The sequence below is a fragment of the Heterocephalus glaber genome, unplaced genomic scaffold (genome assembly GCF_053883595.1).
Source record: "Heterocephalus glaber isolate CG9 unplaced genomic scaffold, H.glaber_assembly_v1.0 deba00001757, whole genome shotgun sequence".
NCBI lineage: Eukaryota > Metazoa > Chordata > Mammalia > Rodentia > Bathyergidae > Heterocephalus > Heterocephalus glaber.
In genome coordinates this window covers 1,155,818-1,172,809 of record NW_028258454.1, presented here as the reverse complement: position 1 = coordinate 1,172,809, position 16,992 = coordinate 1,155,818, and the positions used below count along the sequence as shown (strand labels likewise).

The window sequence follows — 16,992 nt, the reverse complement described above, 5'->3', positions numbered from 1 at the left end:
AAACATGAAAGACAAATACATACATACACATATACATATACATACATACATATATATATATATATATATGTATGTATATAGATATACTTTTTTTTTTGTTTTTTGGTACCGGGGATCAAACTCTGGACCTTGCACTTGCGAGGCAGGTGGCAGAACCACTGAGCTAAATCCCTGGCCCCAAATACATACATAACAAAGAATACAAAATTTTTTTTCGAGACAAGGTCTTGCTATGTAGATCAGGCAGGCCTCGAACTCACTATGTAGACCAATCTGGCCTCAAACTCACAGTGATCATCCTGCCTCAGCCTCCCAAGTGCTGGGATTAGAGCTCTATGCCACCATGCCTGGCTAATTTAATTTTAACAAGGCAAAGAGATCAGTTTTGACATGTGGTTGTGTTGGCTTAATTTTGAATGTTTCTTTTAGTTCTACCTGAAAATAGAAATGAAACCCCACAAGCTTTTTCTCTAACTGCTTCTCAACAGTACAATGACAGCAGAACCTGAAGCCTATGATGGTGCTGGAGTCCTCCATAGGCATAGGAAAGGTGTAGCTCTGCAAGTGTCTTGAGGAGAGAGAGAGAGCAAGAAAGGAGAAAAGAGAGAAGAGAGAGAGAAAGAAAATAAAGAATAAAAACTAATTTTCCAGCCAGGGAAATACTTATAAAACCTTTTATGTCAAAGTTAGGATTTCACAACATAATACACTAATGCAAAATCCAGTAGCACCTGTAAGATTTAAGTAAATGCTGCCATCACTTAAATGTTCTTAAATATCTGTGAAAGACTAAAGGAAAAAAGATGAAGTACATTCTCCAGAAAACAACAAATGTATTTCAAAATAAAAACTGTATTTTTGTTTTTCTTTTTTTCCAGCTTTTGTTTTTGTACAAGAATTCATAGTTATCATATAATAACTTATACACATTGGACTCAGTCTCCACTTTCCTCCTCCATGGTCACCAGGAGTCCGCGTATTCAGGCCGCCATCCCCAACACTGTGTTCTGATGAGCAGATCACCACATCTGATCTAGATATAGATATATATATATATAGTACTTGTCTCTGGGAAAAATCAGAATTTTAATATGCAAACATTTATTTATAATACAGAAATGGAAAATCTACAGTAGGCACACAATCTAATTATGACTTGTAGGCGATGATTTCTAGACACTGTCCTACTGTCAATGTATGTTTAAAATAGTCTCATAAGAAGGTTTTATTTATATGTGCACTTGTGTCCACCTTATCCCAAATACTGTACATGTCTGTGGACAATCTGGGACTTTGAAGGTGTAGCCCTCAAGAAGTTGTTATATTACTAAAAAGAAACAGGCTCTATTGGACAAGGAAAACCTCACAAAATTTCCAATTTTAAATTTCATATCAGTAGGAAAATATTAAAAATAATTTTCTGTATACACATGTGGGTAATGTATATATTGAATTACACATATGTCTCACATTATCAATACAATTCAAGTGGAAATATTTTGGTGAGTTATTTTCCCATTAAATGACCACCTTGTCAAAATTTTAAAATATTTTATTACACCATTAAAATAATTCACTTACCATTTCAATAGCTTACACTGTTTTTTTTTTAAGATTTAAAAAAAAATCTTCATAACTAAATTCCCTGATCCCTAGTGCTAGTCCCCTATTTAAATGAAAACCTGGGGCTCTTTGTCACTCAGAGACTCATGGATAAAATCACATCTACTTCAAAATTCTATCCATCAAATAAATTTTATTACCTGATTTATCAGAGAAATGCCTCCCCTCTGAGCATGTGTACCCAATTATTCTCCCTATTATAAATAGGTGAGGAGAATATCCTAAGATAGATGGAGGCAGCTTACAGGATGTTATAGCACACATAATACAAGATGACTAAGGGTCTGACAGAAACTGTTCAGACACCTGAAAGCTCATTCTAGAAACTAACTTTAGAAACAATCCATTTATTTTTCACTCCAATATAAATTAATATGTATGTATGTACATACACATAAATATAAAACAAAATGATCTAGTGCTGAGTAGCTATGAGTGAAAAATGCTTACAAATTGCTTAATTTGCTTCATTTTGTACTTAACAATTCAATCAGTTGGGGTACAAACAAAAAGTCAGTGCATTTATTGACTCCATAGAGCCAGATACTCAAGCATACACTTCAAAAAGAACCTCCTAATCATGACAGGCATTGTACAGCAAGAATATATGTTTTTAAATGCATTTCCTATTCCATACACAGACCAGACAGCACTTGGCTTACTTTTAAAATAGCTTCATAAAAGAAATATATTATATAAAGAAATGCATATTTGTTAAAAGTCTTTTAAAATTACATCAAAACAACATTAAAACCTGCTCGCTGAGAAGAGCCTGTTAATGTAGATCCTGTGTGGAAAACGCCTAGTTAACAGTTCAGTATATTGCCGTGTGAGGTTTGAGGAAGGGTGTGGCTGATATGAAGGCCCAGAGCACATGACCGTCTCCCCTGCCATGGTCACAATTTAGACACAGTCCTCTGATCGGCTGTTTGATGTGAAGGAATCCCCTTGAAAATAGCTGTACACCTTAAAATTATCTATAATAAACAGTTCCCCAATAACCACTATTATTCTTAAATTGAAATGCATTGATCATTCAGAAAAGATTTCTTGCAAAATATATAAACAAATGTAACTGCATATTTTCTGTAAATATACTTAACATTGCTACACCAGCCTGTTAATGACAGGCTACTGTATTTCAGTTCTGTGTGTCAAATTTATTAGAAATTTAAAAACAAAAATTTCCGAGGGACTCAGCTGCCTTTTGTTAGTTGGCTTTAAAATGCATAATAAAATGGGAGACAATATCTTTTCATAAACACATGGAATCAATAAGGAAAAGTAAACTATACAACGGACAAGATTAGAGAACACCAGAGTGTACCAGAGTAGTCACCAGAGTGAAAAATCTTCCAGTACAAAAAAGGGAAGAACTCTATATACCCAGTTTAGTGTGTTTCAATAAAGATGCAGCTCTCTTCCTCCTGGCAAGAAGTAATTGGTCATGGCACTGCTTCTCACCAGTGCAAAAATATCCTGAGAAATTATTCAGATTACAACAAAAGACAGGGCTTTCATCACTAAGTTTTTGCACAAATCACAGCTCTAGATATCATAAATAAATTAATTTAAAAAGCAGATAATCTTCACTGTGAACACAAAAAGGGGATATGACCCAGACATTGTTAATTCTCCCATTGGCTAATATCAGGGGAAAAAAAGATTGCATTAAATGTCTACTTGTAACTTTCTAGTTAACTATGGCCAATAATGTACATGGAGGTAATTTGTAGTTCAAGTTTTTCATTTGTTTTTTTTTTCCCAACTAGCTACAAGCTAAATTCTAAAATTTACACTGAAATATACAATTCCAATTTTCAAAAGATCCTCCTCCTGGAGGAGTGATACTCAATTTTTGTGTGTGTGTGCAATCTTGATGCAGAGCCCAAATAGTCCTATGAAGAGAGATAGAGTATCTTTTAATCAATTGGCACTGAAATTTCATTTTCCTTAGCTGCATTCTAGTAGCTTGGCCAAGTTATCCCGTAATTCTGTTAGTTCAAATATCTTTCCATCCAGAATTTCTAAGAGCGTCTTCAGGTTATTGCGAAAAGCTTCCTGTTCATTCTGACTCTTCTCCAGACGTTGCTCCAAGTCAGACAGTTGTCCCTCCAGATCTTTGTTCCGAATTTCTACCTCCTTCAGAAACAAAGTAAAACACATACATATATGTAAGTTCGTCTCTTAGAAAACAGAATACCTTCTTTTTTGGGAGAGTCTCACTATATAGTTCAGCCTGACCTTGAACTTACTATGTAGTACAGGCTGACCTGTAACTCATGGCTATCTTCCTACCTTGACCTCTTGAGTGCTGGGATTACAGGTGTGTGCCACCATGCCTGGCTTCAGCATAACTTCTTGTTATTGAAAGCATCATGTATCAAGCCTGACAATCAACATGCACTTCTGATGTTCAACAACACAATTCAAGGAAATTTCAGATTAGCCCCTCAGAGTGTATGGTTTTATTGACTGGCTTCTTTGTGAATCTATCTATTCACCCAACAAAAAGTTACTGACTCATTCCTTCAAGTCAAGTAACATTTTCAGACAGGCTTCAGAGCCCAGACAGGCCTGAAGACCCATTGGGGAACTATTCATCTTTATTGTCCCCTACCTAGTTGGGTTAACAAACAGGATTTAGCAGGTCACCCCGTTAGCAAGCCCAGGTGAAAGCAAGCAGAGAAAAAGACAGAAATTAAATTTTTCTTCTTACCAGCAACTCTGGCAAAAGATTTAGAGAAGAAAGTAATTCTCTAAAATGAATTTATAGTATTCTCTAAACACATTACTTTGATATCAAATGAATCCTTAAGGATACAGTTCAACTGCTAAAAACTGTAGTGAAGGTATATAATAACTATATATAAAATACAAAAGGGAAGCAAAAACTCATGGTAACAAAAGGTCTTAAAAAATCTGAAACAGATTAAACTGGATAACCAATAGTCAGAAGTTTTTGTTTTTAGAAATGTTTCTAAGCATGACAAATGTGTCACAAAAATATAATAAATTGAGCTAACAATATTTTTCAGTTAAAAAGGAAATTTAAAAATGGCAGAAAATCAACTCTTACACTTTAACTATTCAGATAAGTAATGAATTGAGAGTCATGCATCCTTCTGGAAAGCTCACTTTTATATCTGAGAGGAATTAAGTGACTGACAGATTATATTCAAATATGTAAATTATATGGGACAATGAAAACATTTTGGTGTTATACAACATGACTCAGTCACAGAAAATAAGATGTTTAATACATTTAGATGTAATACATTTAGATGTAAATTTAATTTAATACATTTAGATGTAAATCTATTGAGTATAAAGGACAGTGCAAATTCCAGGAATTCTATTACTGAAAGACAAGCTGCTAACAGTTCCAGGACAGGAAGGAGGCAGGAAGCAGCTCCCCGAACCTGGGCAGAGCATGCGCTTCAGGATGGATGCAGAGAATGAGTGCACACAGGGAAAACAGTTACGGGGTTGGCATTAGGGCATTTCCACCCCCAACATTTATTTTTCTCAAAATATCTTCAAAAATTGAAGTTCTGAGAAAAATAATTTAAAAACTGACTTGAACACACTTAAGAAAGTAACAGCAAAAAAAAAAAAAAAAGAAAGAAAGAAAAGAAAAGAAACAGCTGATTCAGAGTTCTGAGCACAACCACATGGGTCGCCAAGGGTAATTATGAGCAACGCTTGAGCCTGGATGCCTTGTGAAATGCGAGAGCCTGGAAAAATCTAAGAAGGGAATAAAACAGCTATGCGATTTAAAAATGAAGAGTTTAAGAACCCAATCCAACCTCCGAGGATTTACTGAGATCTTAACCATGTATTTTTCTAATCTCTGAATAATCTGCAAGGTGAAGACAAGTAAACTGAGAATGGAATCTAAAATTAATAAAATATTTATCAATTCAGAAGCCAAACCCATAAAGGCTATAAACAGTTAAGGAAGAAACAGATGCTTTCATGAGATATAAAAATTCCACTCGTGACTGCACAGTGTGCTCTCTTGCTGCTTAAATAATAAGCTTAAGGGTAGAATGTTTCCAACTATAAAAATAGAGCAAATGTCACTCCCCAGCCACCACCCAGTTTGCTCTCCAAAGCTGCCTTATAAATGAAAGCCTCCCTTGTTCTCCGTGCCAATCAACAACACATCCAAACGTTTTCAGTGGAACCAAGGAAAACACAAAATTCCCACAGCTATTAAAATTGTACTATCATCTTAGGAATGAGTCTCCTCTAAGGTGTCTCTGCAGAAATTTTACTAGCTAGATAACAAAAGGGGTCCAAAGCAATGCTGATGGTACACATCTATTTCTGGGCAGGAAGAACATGTTTCTTTCTGGGCAGGAATGGACAATCTAGTGAGCAGGTGGTATCGCCAATGTCACTTACCAGTTTTCTAACCTGTGCCTGTATTTGCCAGTCCTCTCCTTCCTGCTTTTCTTTGTAAACTCATTCTTCTAATCACTCTTACTTTTGCCTATGAACTTCTTCTTTTCCCTTCCAATGTAAGACATGCCAGTGGCATGATTCAGACTCAATAAACCCTACAGAACAGAACAACTTCATTGCTTTTGGGTGATTTCAAGGGCTAAAATTGAAGTGTAAAACTGTACTGGGCAGAAAGTCATGTTTTGTATCTGTGAGATATGAAGAGTAACCCACTGGAGTGAAGAGTACTATGCAATTATGACCACTGTCAGTGGGACCAGATCACATTGATTTTCTCTAAATTTAAATCCTGCAACTTTTAATCTATATAAGTTATAAAAAACCTTTTTACAGGGCCAGGGGTTTAGCTCAGTGGTTCCGGCACCTGCCTCACAAGTGCAAGGTCCCGAGTTCAATCCCTAGTACCAAAAACAAAAACCAAAACCTCTTTATTGACATCTAATTCTGCTAAATTCTGAGTATGATTCACATCTTAAGTGCTCCTGGATTATTAATTGCCTCATTAGATTATTAGTCTTCAAGTATAATAGGATACATAAATCATCAAGTCAGGTATTAATAAATCATTTTTACCCAGAAAAACGGACAAAATACACACATATGCACTTTGACAAAGAACTGCTCAACAACTAGTTACTGAACATCTTCCATTACTAGCCTCTGAAGATAAAGCAGTAAATTAAACAAAGATGCTTCCTGTTTTAATACAGCATGAATTTTATTTTATTTTATTTTATTTTTTTGGTACCAGGGATTGAACTCAGAACCTTGCACTTTCGAGACATGCAGTGGAACCACTGAGCTAAATCCCTGGCCCAAGCATGAATTTTAGAAGGAAGACACTGGTAATAAAGAAGTAAACAGAAGAAATTTCTGGGATAAGCAAGGTAGTAGTGACTGTGTACTCTGAAGCCTACCAACCATCCTCCCCAACCATGTCAACACATAACAAGAATAAAATCTGCAAATTCCATAACTTTGATGTGAGTAGGAAACAGAGGATAACACTAAACTGCGATAACCATAAGAAAGAGAAAGACCACTGTGAATCCCGAAATACTGAAGAAAATAGCAGACTGTAAGAAAGTGCATGAAATGTGAAAGGCAATAGTGAAAAGGCAGAGGAGAATGTATGAGTGAAAGAAAAGCCTTTTGAAATAGATTAATAAAGGGGAAAAGAAACAAGGTAACTGAAGATCTGATGAGACAAAAGAGAATTAAAATACTGAAAGACACATAATATTTCACTGACCTCCTGTTTCCCCAAAAGAGGGTGTTTTAAACTACAAACCATCCCAAACTGCCATTCTATTCACAAAATGCAAGCCATTTCCAGCTAAAAAAACCCATGAAGAAAATGTAAAATATTCATGCATTTAAGTAGGTGAAAAAAAATCCACCCCTCAAACCAACTATGATGCAAAAAACCCCCTGAACATTCCAGTCTGAATCAAAATTCTCATAACCATTCAAAAGAGCTTGAATTAGGTATTTAATAAGAAACTAAGAATAGAAATGGGAAAAAACAAACTTTGGAAAAATGGAGTTGTATTAAACCCATGAGAGAAACAGAAGAAAAAGGTAAAAAATCACATCAGAAATTAAAGCTAAATTATAAGGTGCTTCTAAAAAATAGCTTTAAATAAAACTTTTAAATTCTCTTATTATTTAACTATTAGTTTTAAAAATTCAAAGATAATGAAAGTGAGATAAATGTAGGGAAAACATGTTGAACTACAATACAAGAAATAACAAGAAATATAAAAAAGGCAATCTAATGACATAATGGAAGCTGTTGAGGAAAAGAACACAATAGAACAGAATTAATATTTAAACCTTTTATACAAGAAAATCTGGAAATAAAGGGAGGCCTGAATGTATAAACTAAAAGCACCCATGGTGTACCTGAGAAAACTGATCCAACAGTGACTTCTGAGAAATATCCTAGTAAATCTAGCTTTATGTAAAAATAAAGGAAAAATCCTCAGAGCATATAAGCAAAATGAGCCCCAAACTTGAAAAGGCAAAAGAATTAGACTTAAATTAGACTTCTCAAAAGCAATACATAAAACAAGACAACAATGGAATGTCATTTTTGAGTGACTCCAAGAGAAAATTATGAGCCAAATTATCTTGCCAAGCTGTCATCCATGCACTGACCCCGTGGCTTGAACATGAAAGAACTTAGGAATACGCAGGGTGAACACCAACAAGAGGTCAAGCTTTCTCCAACAAAAAGTGTTTGGAAACTTCAGAAAAAGGACCAATGGGGAGTGCTGTGGTCTGAATATGATCCTCCAAATCCAGGTGCTGCAACTCAATGGCTGATGTGCCCTAGAGATGGCCTTTCAGAGGCACTCAGACTCCTCCCTTCAGGCATGGGATTCAGCCTGGCAAAAGTGGCTTCACACAGCACTAGGCAGCACTCTCCTCAGGTGAGGACGCAGCCCGCCTCCTTCTGGGGGCAGCAGCAGGGTGGTCTGGAGCAGAAAGTGGATCTCACCAGACAACGGAGCCAGCTGGTGTTGATCTTGGACTTCCCAGTCTCCAGGACTGAGAAATATATTCTGTTCTTTATAAATTAACCAGCTGAAGTATTCTGTTACAGCAGCACAAATGGACTAAGACTGTGAGGATTAATATATTAATGAATATCGAAAACTAAATCCAAGGCATATATGTTAGAAAATTTTAAGTTAAGTATTATGACAAAGTAGAAATAATACAAATAAAATACTGAAGAAAGTAAATGAAAAAGTACAACGTTAATCTCATTATTAAAGATATTATTTAATGTCATAGTTCAGAATCAAAGGATATCATTTAAAACTAACAAACCAGATAGTGAAAGTTTAAATATGAACGCAAGTATTTTTCTTTTCTTCTTTAAAAAAAGTTTTTTTTGTGGTGATAGGGACTAAACCCAGGGCCTCACATATGCTAAGCAAGTGCTCTACCACTGAGCTACACTCCTAGCCCTAGGAGCATTTTTAAAAGGTTTAAGTTAAAGGTAACAACTACAAAGTTAAGACCATCTTAAATATCAAAGACATAAAAAAGAGCAAAGAATACATCATGTAGAGAAAGACATGTGTAAATGAGTTACCTATTAAAGTATATTTTCATTTAGCGGAGAAAGCACTATCCAACTGTATATAAGACACACACTGAGCACTCACAAACGTTGATCAAATACTAGATCACAAAAAAGCAGCAGTAAATTACTTAAGATTGAAATTCTACAATAAAATCCTGTGGCCCCAATGTAATAAAACTAGAAGTTAATAACTTAAATAAAAATACAAAAAGGCTCTTCTACAAATAAATTTAGAAACCTTCTTTTAAACAACCCTGGTATGAAAGGGAAATAAAACCAGAATTATAGACTTTCAAAAATCAACCCTAATGAAAACATTAAGAATCTATAAGACATACTTAAAGTGATGATCAGGGCCTTCAACATTCATATAAATGAATGAATGAAAATAAAGGAATTAAGCCCCCCTTCAAAATCCTAGGAAAAGAATTAAACAGTAAACCAAACAAAGCACAAGGCAAGAATACAAAGATAAAAATAGAAATTAACAAAGTATAGGACAGAAAAGCAGTGGCACTAATCAATCAAAATCTAGTTTTCAAAAAATTCTGAACATATCACTGTAGTATTAACTTCAATTACTCAAGAAAAAAAGGATAAAGAACAAGTATATAAAATAAGAAATGAGTTCTCATTAAATGTCTACAAATTGAGATTTACAGTTTAAACAAACCATTTTCTGTAAAAGAAACAGACAGTAATTACGGACTTACCAGGGGAGTTCTATTAAACCTTCAAAGACCAGATAGTTCTAATATGACATAAATTATCCCAGGGCATGAAATTATTTTGTGAATCAAGTATGATCTTCATACTTAAATTTCATAAATACAGTTCCCACCCTCCAAAGAAGAAAATTACAAACCAGTATCACGTATGATTATCATGTAAAAATCCTAGGTAATTAGGAATCAAATTTAATGTCCACAATAAGAAAAGTCACACACTATACTTAAGTAGGATTTATCCCTGGAATGCAAAGGTAATTCAACATAAGAAAATACGATAATATATTATACCATACTAATCAATCTAGGAAAAAAAAAAGGAATCTAGGAAGAATACAGTCGTCTTCATAGATGTAACAAAATTCAAAACTCATTCCTGGTAAAAACACTCTATAAAATAAGAATAAAGGACATTCTTATAACATGATTAATATAAGCATTTCCACTAAGATTAGGAACAAAGTAAGTATGCTTGTTTTCCCCACCACTGTTTTAAAACTGTACTGGTATTTTAACTGATGCAGCTTGTCTTGGGAAGACAAATCCACAGGGGAATAAGAACAGCAGAAAAAATATGTAAAATTACCTCTATTACAGAATATATGTTAGTATACTTAGAAGACCTGACACAATTACTGGAATAAATGATAAATCTAAACTCAAGCAGTAAAACATTTTGTAGGGCAGCAGGATATAAAATTAGCAGAAAGAATACAACACCTTTGCAGGGTGTGGTGGTGTATTCCTGTAATCCCAGCACTTGGGAGGGTGAGCAGGAGGATTGCTCTGAGTTCAAGCCCAGCCTAGGCTACATACAGTTCAAGACCACCCTGAATTACACAGTGAGAATCCTGTCTCAAAAAACTAAAACAGGGGGAGGGGAAAAAGAATACAACACTCTTAATATATACAAAAGCTGAAGGTTATAAATGGCATAGGAAATCCCATTTGCAAAAGCAAAAACAATAAAATATTTACAAGTAAACAATTAGAAATATGCAAAACCAACATGATGAAAATCCGAAAACTAACTCCTGAAAAACACAAAAGCAGACATGAACAAATGGAAACTTATACTTTGTTCTTGGATAGGATGAAAAGTTTAGGAAGACAGCAGTGATCCTAAAATTATAACTATAAATTCTAAGCAATCCCAATAAAACTTTTTACAGACCTTAATTTTTAGTTGACCTTAAAACTGGTACTATAGCAAATATTAATGTTTATATGGAAAAATAAGCAAGAATACTTTGAAAACTAGTGAAAAAGGAAAGCTCTGAGGAATGACTAGTCTTGCTAGTGGTAGATTTTATAACACATTGTAAAGTCTCTATTATTAAAGCAGTGTGGTACTGGTGCAGGAACAAAGAGTGTCCAAGGGAACTGAACCAGAAATCTAGAAACAGACCAAAATGCAATTGGAAACTGAGTATCTCAAAGCACTGAAAAAATACACAATTTAAAATAAATGGCAATGAGAGCCAGGGATTTAGCTCAGTGGTGCCGCCGCCTGCTTTGCAAGTGCAAGGTCCCAAGTTCGATCCCCAGTATCAAATAAAACAAAACAAAACAAACAACAAAACAAAAAACAAACAAACAAAAAACCTCAAAATAAATGGCAATGAGATTACTAGACAGACATTTGGAAAAAAATAAAATTAGATCCTACCTTACACTACACACAAAAGAAGACATGCCAAGAGGGACAGAGACCTAGATGTAAAAAATGAAATAGAAGTACTGGAGTGAAATTCCCGAATAACAATGAAAGAAAGGGTTTTCTATGCTTCAAAAACCAGGGAGATGGAGATAAATGGAGATGACGAATGTGACTGCATAAACTAACATCGTCTCACTCAAAAGACATTAACAGAAAATATTTCTAATTTTCTATATGAAGAAATACTTGAAAGTTTTGGAGGAACTAGTAACCCTATAGAGAAAAGGACAAAAGATATAAATAAATTCACAGATAAAAAGACACAGAAATGGCCTTCCTTCTTATGAAAGATGTTCATTCTCATCATAATAAGGGAAACAAAGTTATCATTTCTCACTGCCAAAATTAAAAACATTTTATAGAAAGAATATGGAAAAACAGGCACCCAGAAAGCTGGCTGCAGTGCGAATTGGTACAACTGCTTCTGTGGAGAATTTGGCAATGTTTAATGCAATTATATATGAGTTTACTTTCTCACTTAGAAATCTTGCTTTTAAGGATTTATTCGGAAGATACACCTCTAACAATTACAAAGTAATTGTGCACTGTTACTTATTTTAGTATTATTGCAGAAAACTGGAAACAAACTAAATTCCCAAATAAAAAAGGTTGGTTGAATAAATTATGATACACAGACGAAGTACACAACACAGCTATAAAAGACAATGAACAAACCTCTATGAACTCTCATGATTTCCAGGATATACTTCACATGAAGAAAATAACCAAACCAAAACAAAAAACAAACAAGTACAGAAGAGTAATCTGGAGTATGTTACTGTTTGTGTAACAAAGCAGGGGAGAGTGGGATAAAAATCTCACTATATATCTGCTTGATAAGAAGAAACAGGTGGCAGGGTGTGGTGGTGCACACCTGTAATCCCCGCACTTGGGAGGCTGAGGCAGGAGGATTGCTGCAAGTTTGAGGCTAGCTTGGGCTGTATAGTGAGTTCAAGACCAGTCTGAACCAAATGGTGAGACCCTGTCTCAAAAAAAACAAGACAAAACACATCCACACACAACTACACACACACACCTACACACACCTACACACACACACACACACACACACATGGAAACAGGGAAAGGACAAAGCAACAGTTAATGATATAGTTACCTACAGGGTAGATGAGAATAGGGTGGGAGGATGGGGTGAAACCTGGGTACTGGATCAAAGGGGATGGTACATTCTCTGAAGGAAACTTTTTTGTTTTTGACTCCAGCACCATTTAATGTTCCATATAGTCAGTAAATACATACCTAAAATGAGGGAGGATTGGGGGAAGACTAAAATGGAACATAATGACACAAATAAATATTAACTATTGTAAATGAAGAGAGTGGAACAACTAACCCAACTAACTTTTGCATATAGGCTAAAGACAATCAGGGGCTGGGGATTTAGCTCAGTGGTTTCATCACCTGCTGCACAAGCGCAAGGACCCAAGTTCGGTCCCCGGTACCCAAAAAAACCAAAAAAACCCCAAAAAAGCAAAATAAAGACAATCACACTGACCTTTAGTTATTAGGTTTTGATATTTTTGGGACAATGGTGCTTATTAGCAATTCAAAACTACTTTCTGTATATTCTAGGCTCCAACAAGTAAATATATTGTGAATAATGGGAATCAGGTTTCTTAGTATTGGAGAAAGGAATTAAAATATGGAAATGCAGAAGGCTAGAATGAAATCCACAGGATTTGATTGCTATGGGGGTTTATTATGTTTTAGATCTAAATTGTCTCCCCAATTCTCATGTGTGTGTGCTACATGAAAATGGTTTGCTCTTACCTGTATTGAAAAATAGTAAAAAACTCAACTATTGGGGCCGGGGATTTGCCTCAGTGGTTCCGCTGCCTACCTCACAAGTGCAAGGTACTGAGTTCGATCTCCGGTACCAACAACAACAGCAAAACAATGAAAAAACTGTGGCTGGAGATACATCTGAAGAAGGCCAGGTCTCAATATTATAGACAGCTGAGTTAGGTAGAAATATTATAGGCAGTCAGATGGGACTGGGTCCTCAAGAGTCAGGACAAAGGTGAAACACATCACAGCTGTGGCCACAGACATATCTGTTGGCATGCCTGCATACTTCCTCAAAGGACAAACAGTAGGCCTAATGAAGTCTAGCCACTTCAGTGGTTGACTAGGATCCCTGGGCCCACCATTTCCTAGAAGTTTTTGTTCTTTCCATCCACACTTGTTACATGATTTGTTTCCCATTTGGACCACTATTACCTAAGTGACTATACTTGTAACCTTATTGGTTGATCATGGTTATGGCTCATGTTGTATCCACATGGGTTTTACTCCATACAACTCCCCTGTAGAACAGGGTCCCCGGTTACCCATTCAGGACCCCTCCTGCCTCTCAGGAACTATCCTATCAATAAATATCTTCCTACTCTTAACCTCCATTGTTCCTAGAATTCATTATTTGAGTTTTAGATAATATGAGCTCGGTGTATCAGACACCTAATAGGTTGGGAGATATAATATTTCATCTCTGGTACAATTTCCTGTATCATCAACGTGGAAATGCAAAGCCAGACCTGCAAGCCCAATAGCAGTTTGAGATTATACTGTTGTAGGGACAGAGGGTCATAAACAGGAAGAAGGATAAAATATGATCTCATTAAGCTTTATTAAAGAAGTCAATAGGAAAGGAAGAAATTATTAAAGAAATTAATAGGTAAGCTGCCTTACTAAAGGCAGCTTTTTGCCTCTGCAGTTAGACTCCAGCAATTAGGAAGACAAAAGGTAAAGAGGGAGAAACCGGATGGGAAAGTCCCAGGTAGCACAATTAACATAAGAATTTTGTAGGAAGACTCCACAGGCAACACAGGGATATAGCTAGGAACATGAAAGACCAGGGTAACCAGTCCCCTCATGCACCTCTGATAAAATGCAAAGGAGGTAAGGAGCAGCCACCTAATGCTTCTTATAAAGCACAGATGTCCCCTTTACTTCATCATTAACTCTACTTTCCACCCCCCCACCCCCCCACAAAGGGACAGAAAGAAGTCAAACAGCCAGAAAGAATCAGGTTAGGGTCAAAGACAGCCAGAGAGCCAATCAGATGGCAATAACTTCTAGGTGTCCATGACGGGTAGGAGAAATCACTAGTCCTAAATAGAAGGAAACTGAGGACAAAAATCCACAGGTTTTTTGATGCCCCCTATCCTCCCAAAGTAGCTATCTTCTTTCTTTTCCATCTTTTTTCCCCAAATAAACTGTCTTCTTTTATTTTAAACTCTGCCTCTAATTCATTACTGCAGCTGAGAGATTATGATCCCAGAGGCTATGTGTTCCAGACAGGAGTAGTGCAGACATCCCACCCTGCCACAATACTGTGATTAGCACTACCTGGACCCATCCTCCCCTCCCTTCCCAGGAGAGTCTTTTTTCTTTCTACCTGAGAAGTTATAGGTAAGCCAAAGTTAATGATGCCAGTCATACCTTACTACGTGTCTTTCTTCCCTAATGGATCAATATTAGCTAAGTGACTGTACTTGTGACCCTACTGGATGATTGTAGCTTGACCCATCTTGTGATCTTGTACAGAATATCCTTGGAGGAAGAGTCTCCATGGCCACCCCCTTTCAGGATGCCTCTGGTCTCTCAGGAGCTGTCTGTCAATGAATCTTTCCTACTCTCAACCTCCTTTTTCCCTTGAAACTCATCCTTCAATATTTAGGAGACAGGAACTCAGCACAGCTGATATTTTGCAGATTGGGAGGTATTTTTCCTCTCACATTATGACTGGGGATTTAGCTCAATGGTAGTGCACTTGCTTAGCATGTGCAATGCAAAAGGTTCTAGGTTCAATCCCCAGCAGTGCTGCTTGGGGGATTTATTTCCTACAAGATAGTAAAGATGAACAGAGACCAGTAAGCAGTAGGTGCCCTGACTTTCCAGATATCCATTTCTCAGAATGAGACTTTAAAATTTTTTTTCCTATTTTCTGAGACAGGGTCTTGCTATGTAGTTCAGGGTGGTCTTGAACTCACAGAGATCCTTCTGCCTCAGCCTCCTGAGGGCTAAGATGACAGGTGTGCACCACCACGTACGACTCAGCCTGAGACATTTTAAAACCTTGATACTAAGCAATTCTCATTTAAAAGTTAATCTTAAAGAAATCATCAGAAAAGCAACTATTTATGTAAGAAGATTTATTATGATGCTATTTATTATGGCATAACATTGGAAACCACATAAACCACCATCTCTATAGGAACATGGGAAGAAAACTATGGAAAGAAACTATGTCCAAACAAACAGCAAGGAAAGGAACTGCCCAATGCTTTGCCTTAGGATGAAGGGATTAACGCTAATTTTTCATCCTGCTAAGTATACTTTTCTAAATTTGCCACAATGAGCATATGTTACACTGATATTTAGAAAATATCCAAATATCAAAAGTTGGAAATTAGCTGGCATGATGGCACACGCCAATGATTCCAGCATTCTGGGTGGCTGAGATAGGAGGATCGACGGCTCTAGCCCAGTCTTGGCAACTTAGGGACCCTGTCTCAAAATTTATTTTTATAAAAAGGGGCTGAAGATGTAACTCATATGAAGGCCCTGAGTTCAACCTCTAGCACCAAAACCAAAACCAAAGAAACAAAAAACCCACAACCAAACCACCTGAGAACAAGAAACTCTATTATGATCATTTAGGCATAGCTATGAATTTTCAATCCATATTCATAACCTCTAATCCAACTATACACATTACAATTCTGGGAGTTCCCTTGCTGTCTGAGTATTGTAGATAGGTAAGTTAGGTAGATATCTTGTAGGCAGTTAGACAAGGCCGCTCTCAAGGTGCCAGCCCTCAAGGAGCCAACACAGCAAGGAGCCAACATGGAGAACAATTGAGGCACATTCACTGGTTAGCATTACAAAAAGAGGTACTACTTCCCCTAGAGATAGCAGTGATTGATAATCTAAATGGGAAATTGCTTGCATGTGACTTGTTTTCCCATCTGATCCCCATTTAATCAATATTACCTGGCTGAGGGCCGGGGATTTAGCTCAGTGAGTTCGATCCCCGGTACCAAAAAAAAAAAATTACCTGGGTGATTGTACCTGTAATCTTTTTTTTTTTTTTAATTCTTTTATTAGTACATTTTAGGTATACAACACATTTACATTTCTCATTGGGTGTACTTGTAATCTTATTGGCTGGTCATGGTTTTGTCCCACCTCATGCCCACCTTGTAATTTTCCATTGGGTCTTATAGTTTTGTCCCACTTTGTACTCGCCTCACCTCATGGCTTTGTTGTATAAAATACCTTTAAGAAGTGGTGTGGGTGGGCATCCCACTTTCTGGTCCTGTTGTTCCTAG

General features: G+C 36.4%; 1 protein-coding gene across 3 annotated transcripts in view; it reads right to left on the bottom strand.

The window, feature by feature from the left end:
- Nucleotides 1-832: 832 nt before the first annotated feature.
- Homer1 (homer scaffold protein 1) overlaps nucleotides 833-16,992 on the bottom strand; it is a 133,714-nt gene continuing 117,554 nt past the window's right edge. For all 3 annotated transcript variants that reach the window (XM_087201159.1, XM_021248538.2, XM_004870212.4), the window contains one exon: nucleotides 833-3,765. In XM_087201159.1, coding sequence (XP_087057285.1) covers nucleotides 3,577-3,765 — 189 coding nt within the window. In that variant the 3' untranslated portion in view covers nucleotides 833-3,576. The remainder of the gene's footprint in view (nucleotides 3,766-16,992) is intronic.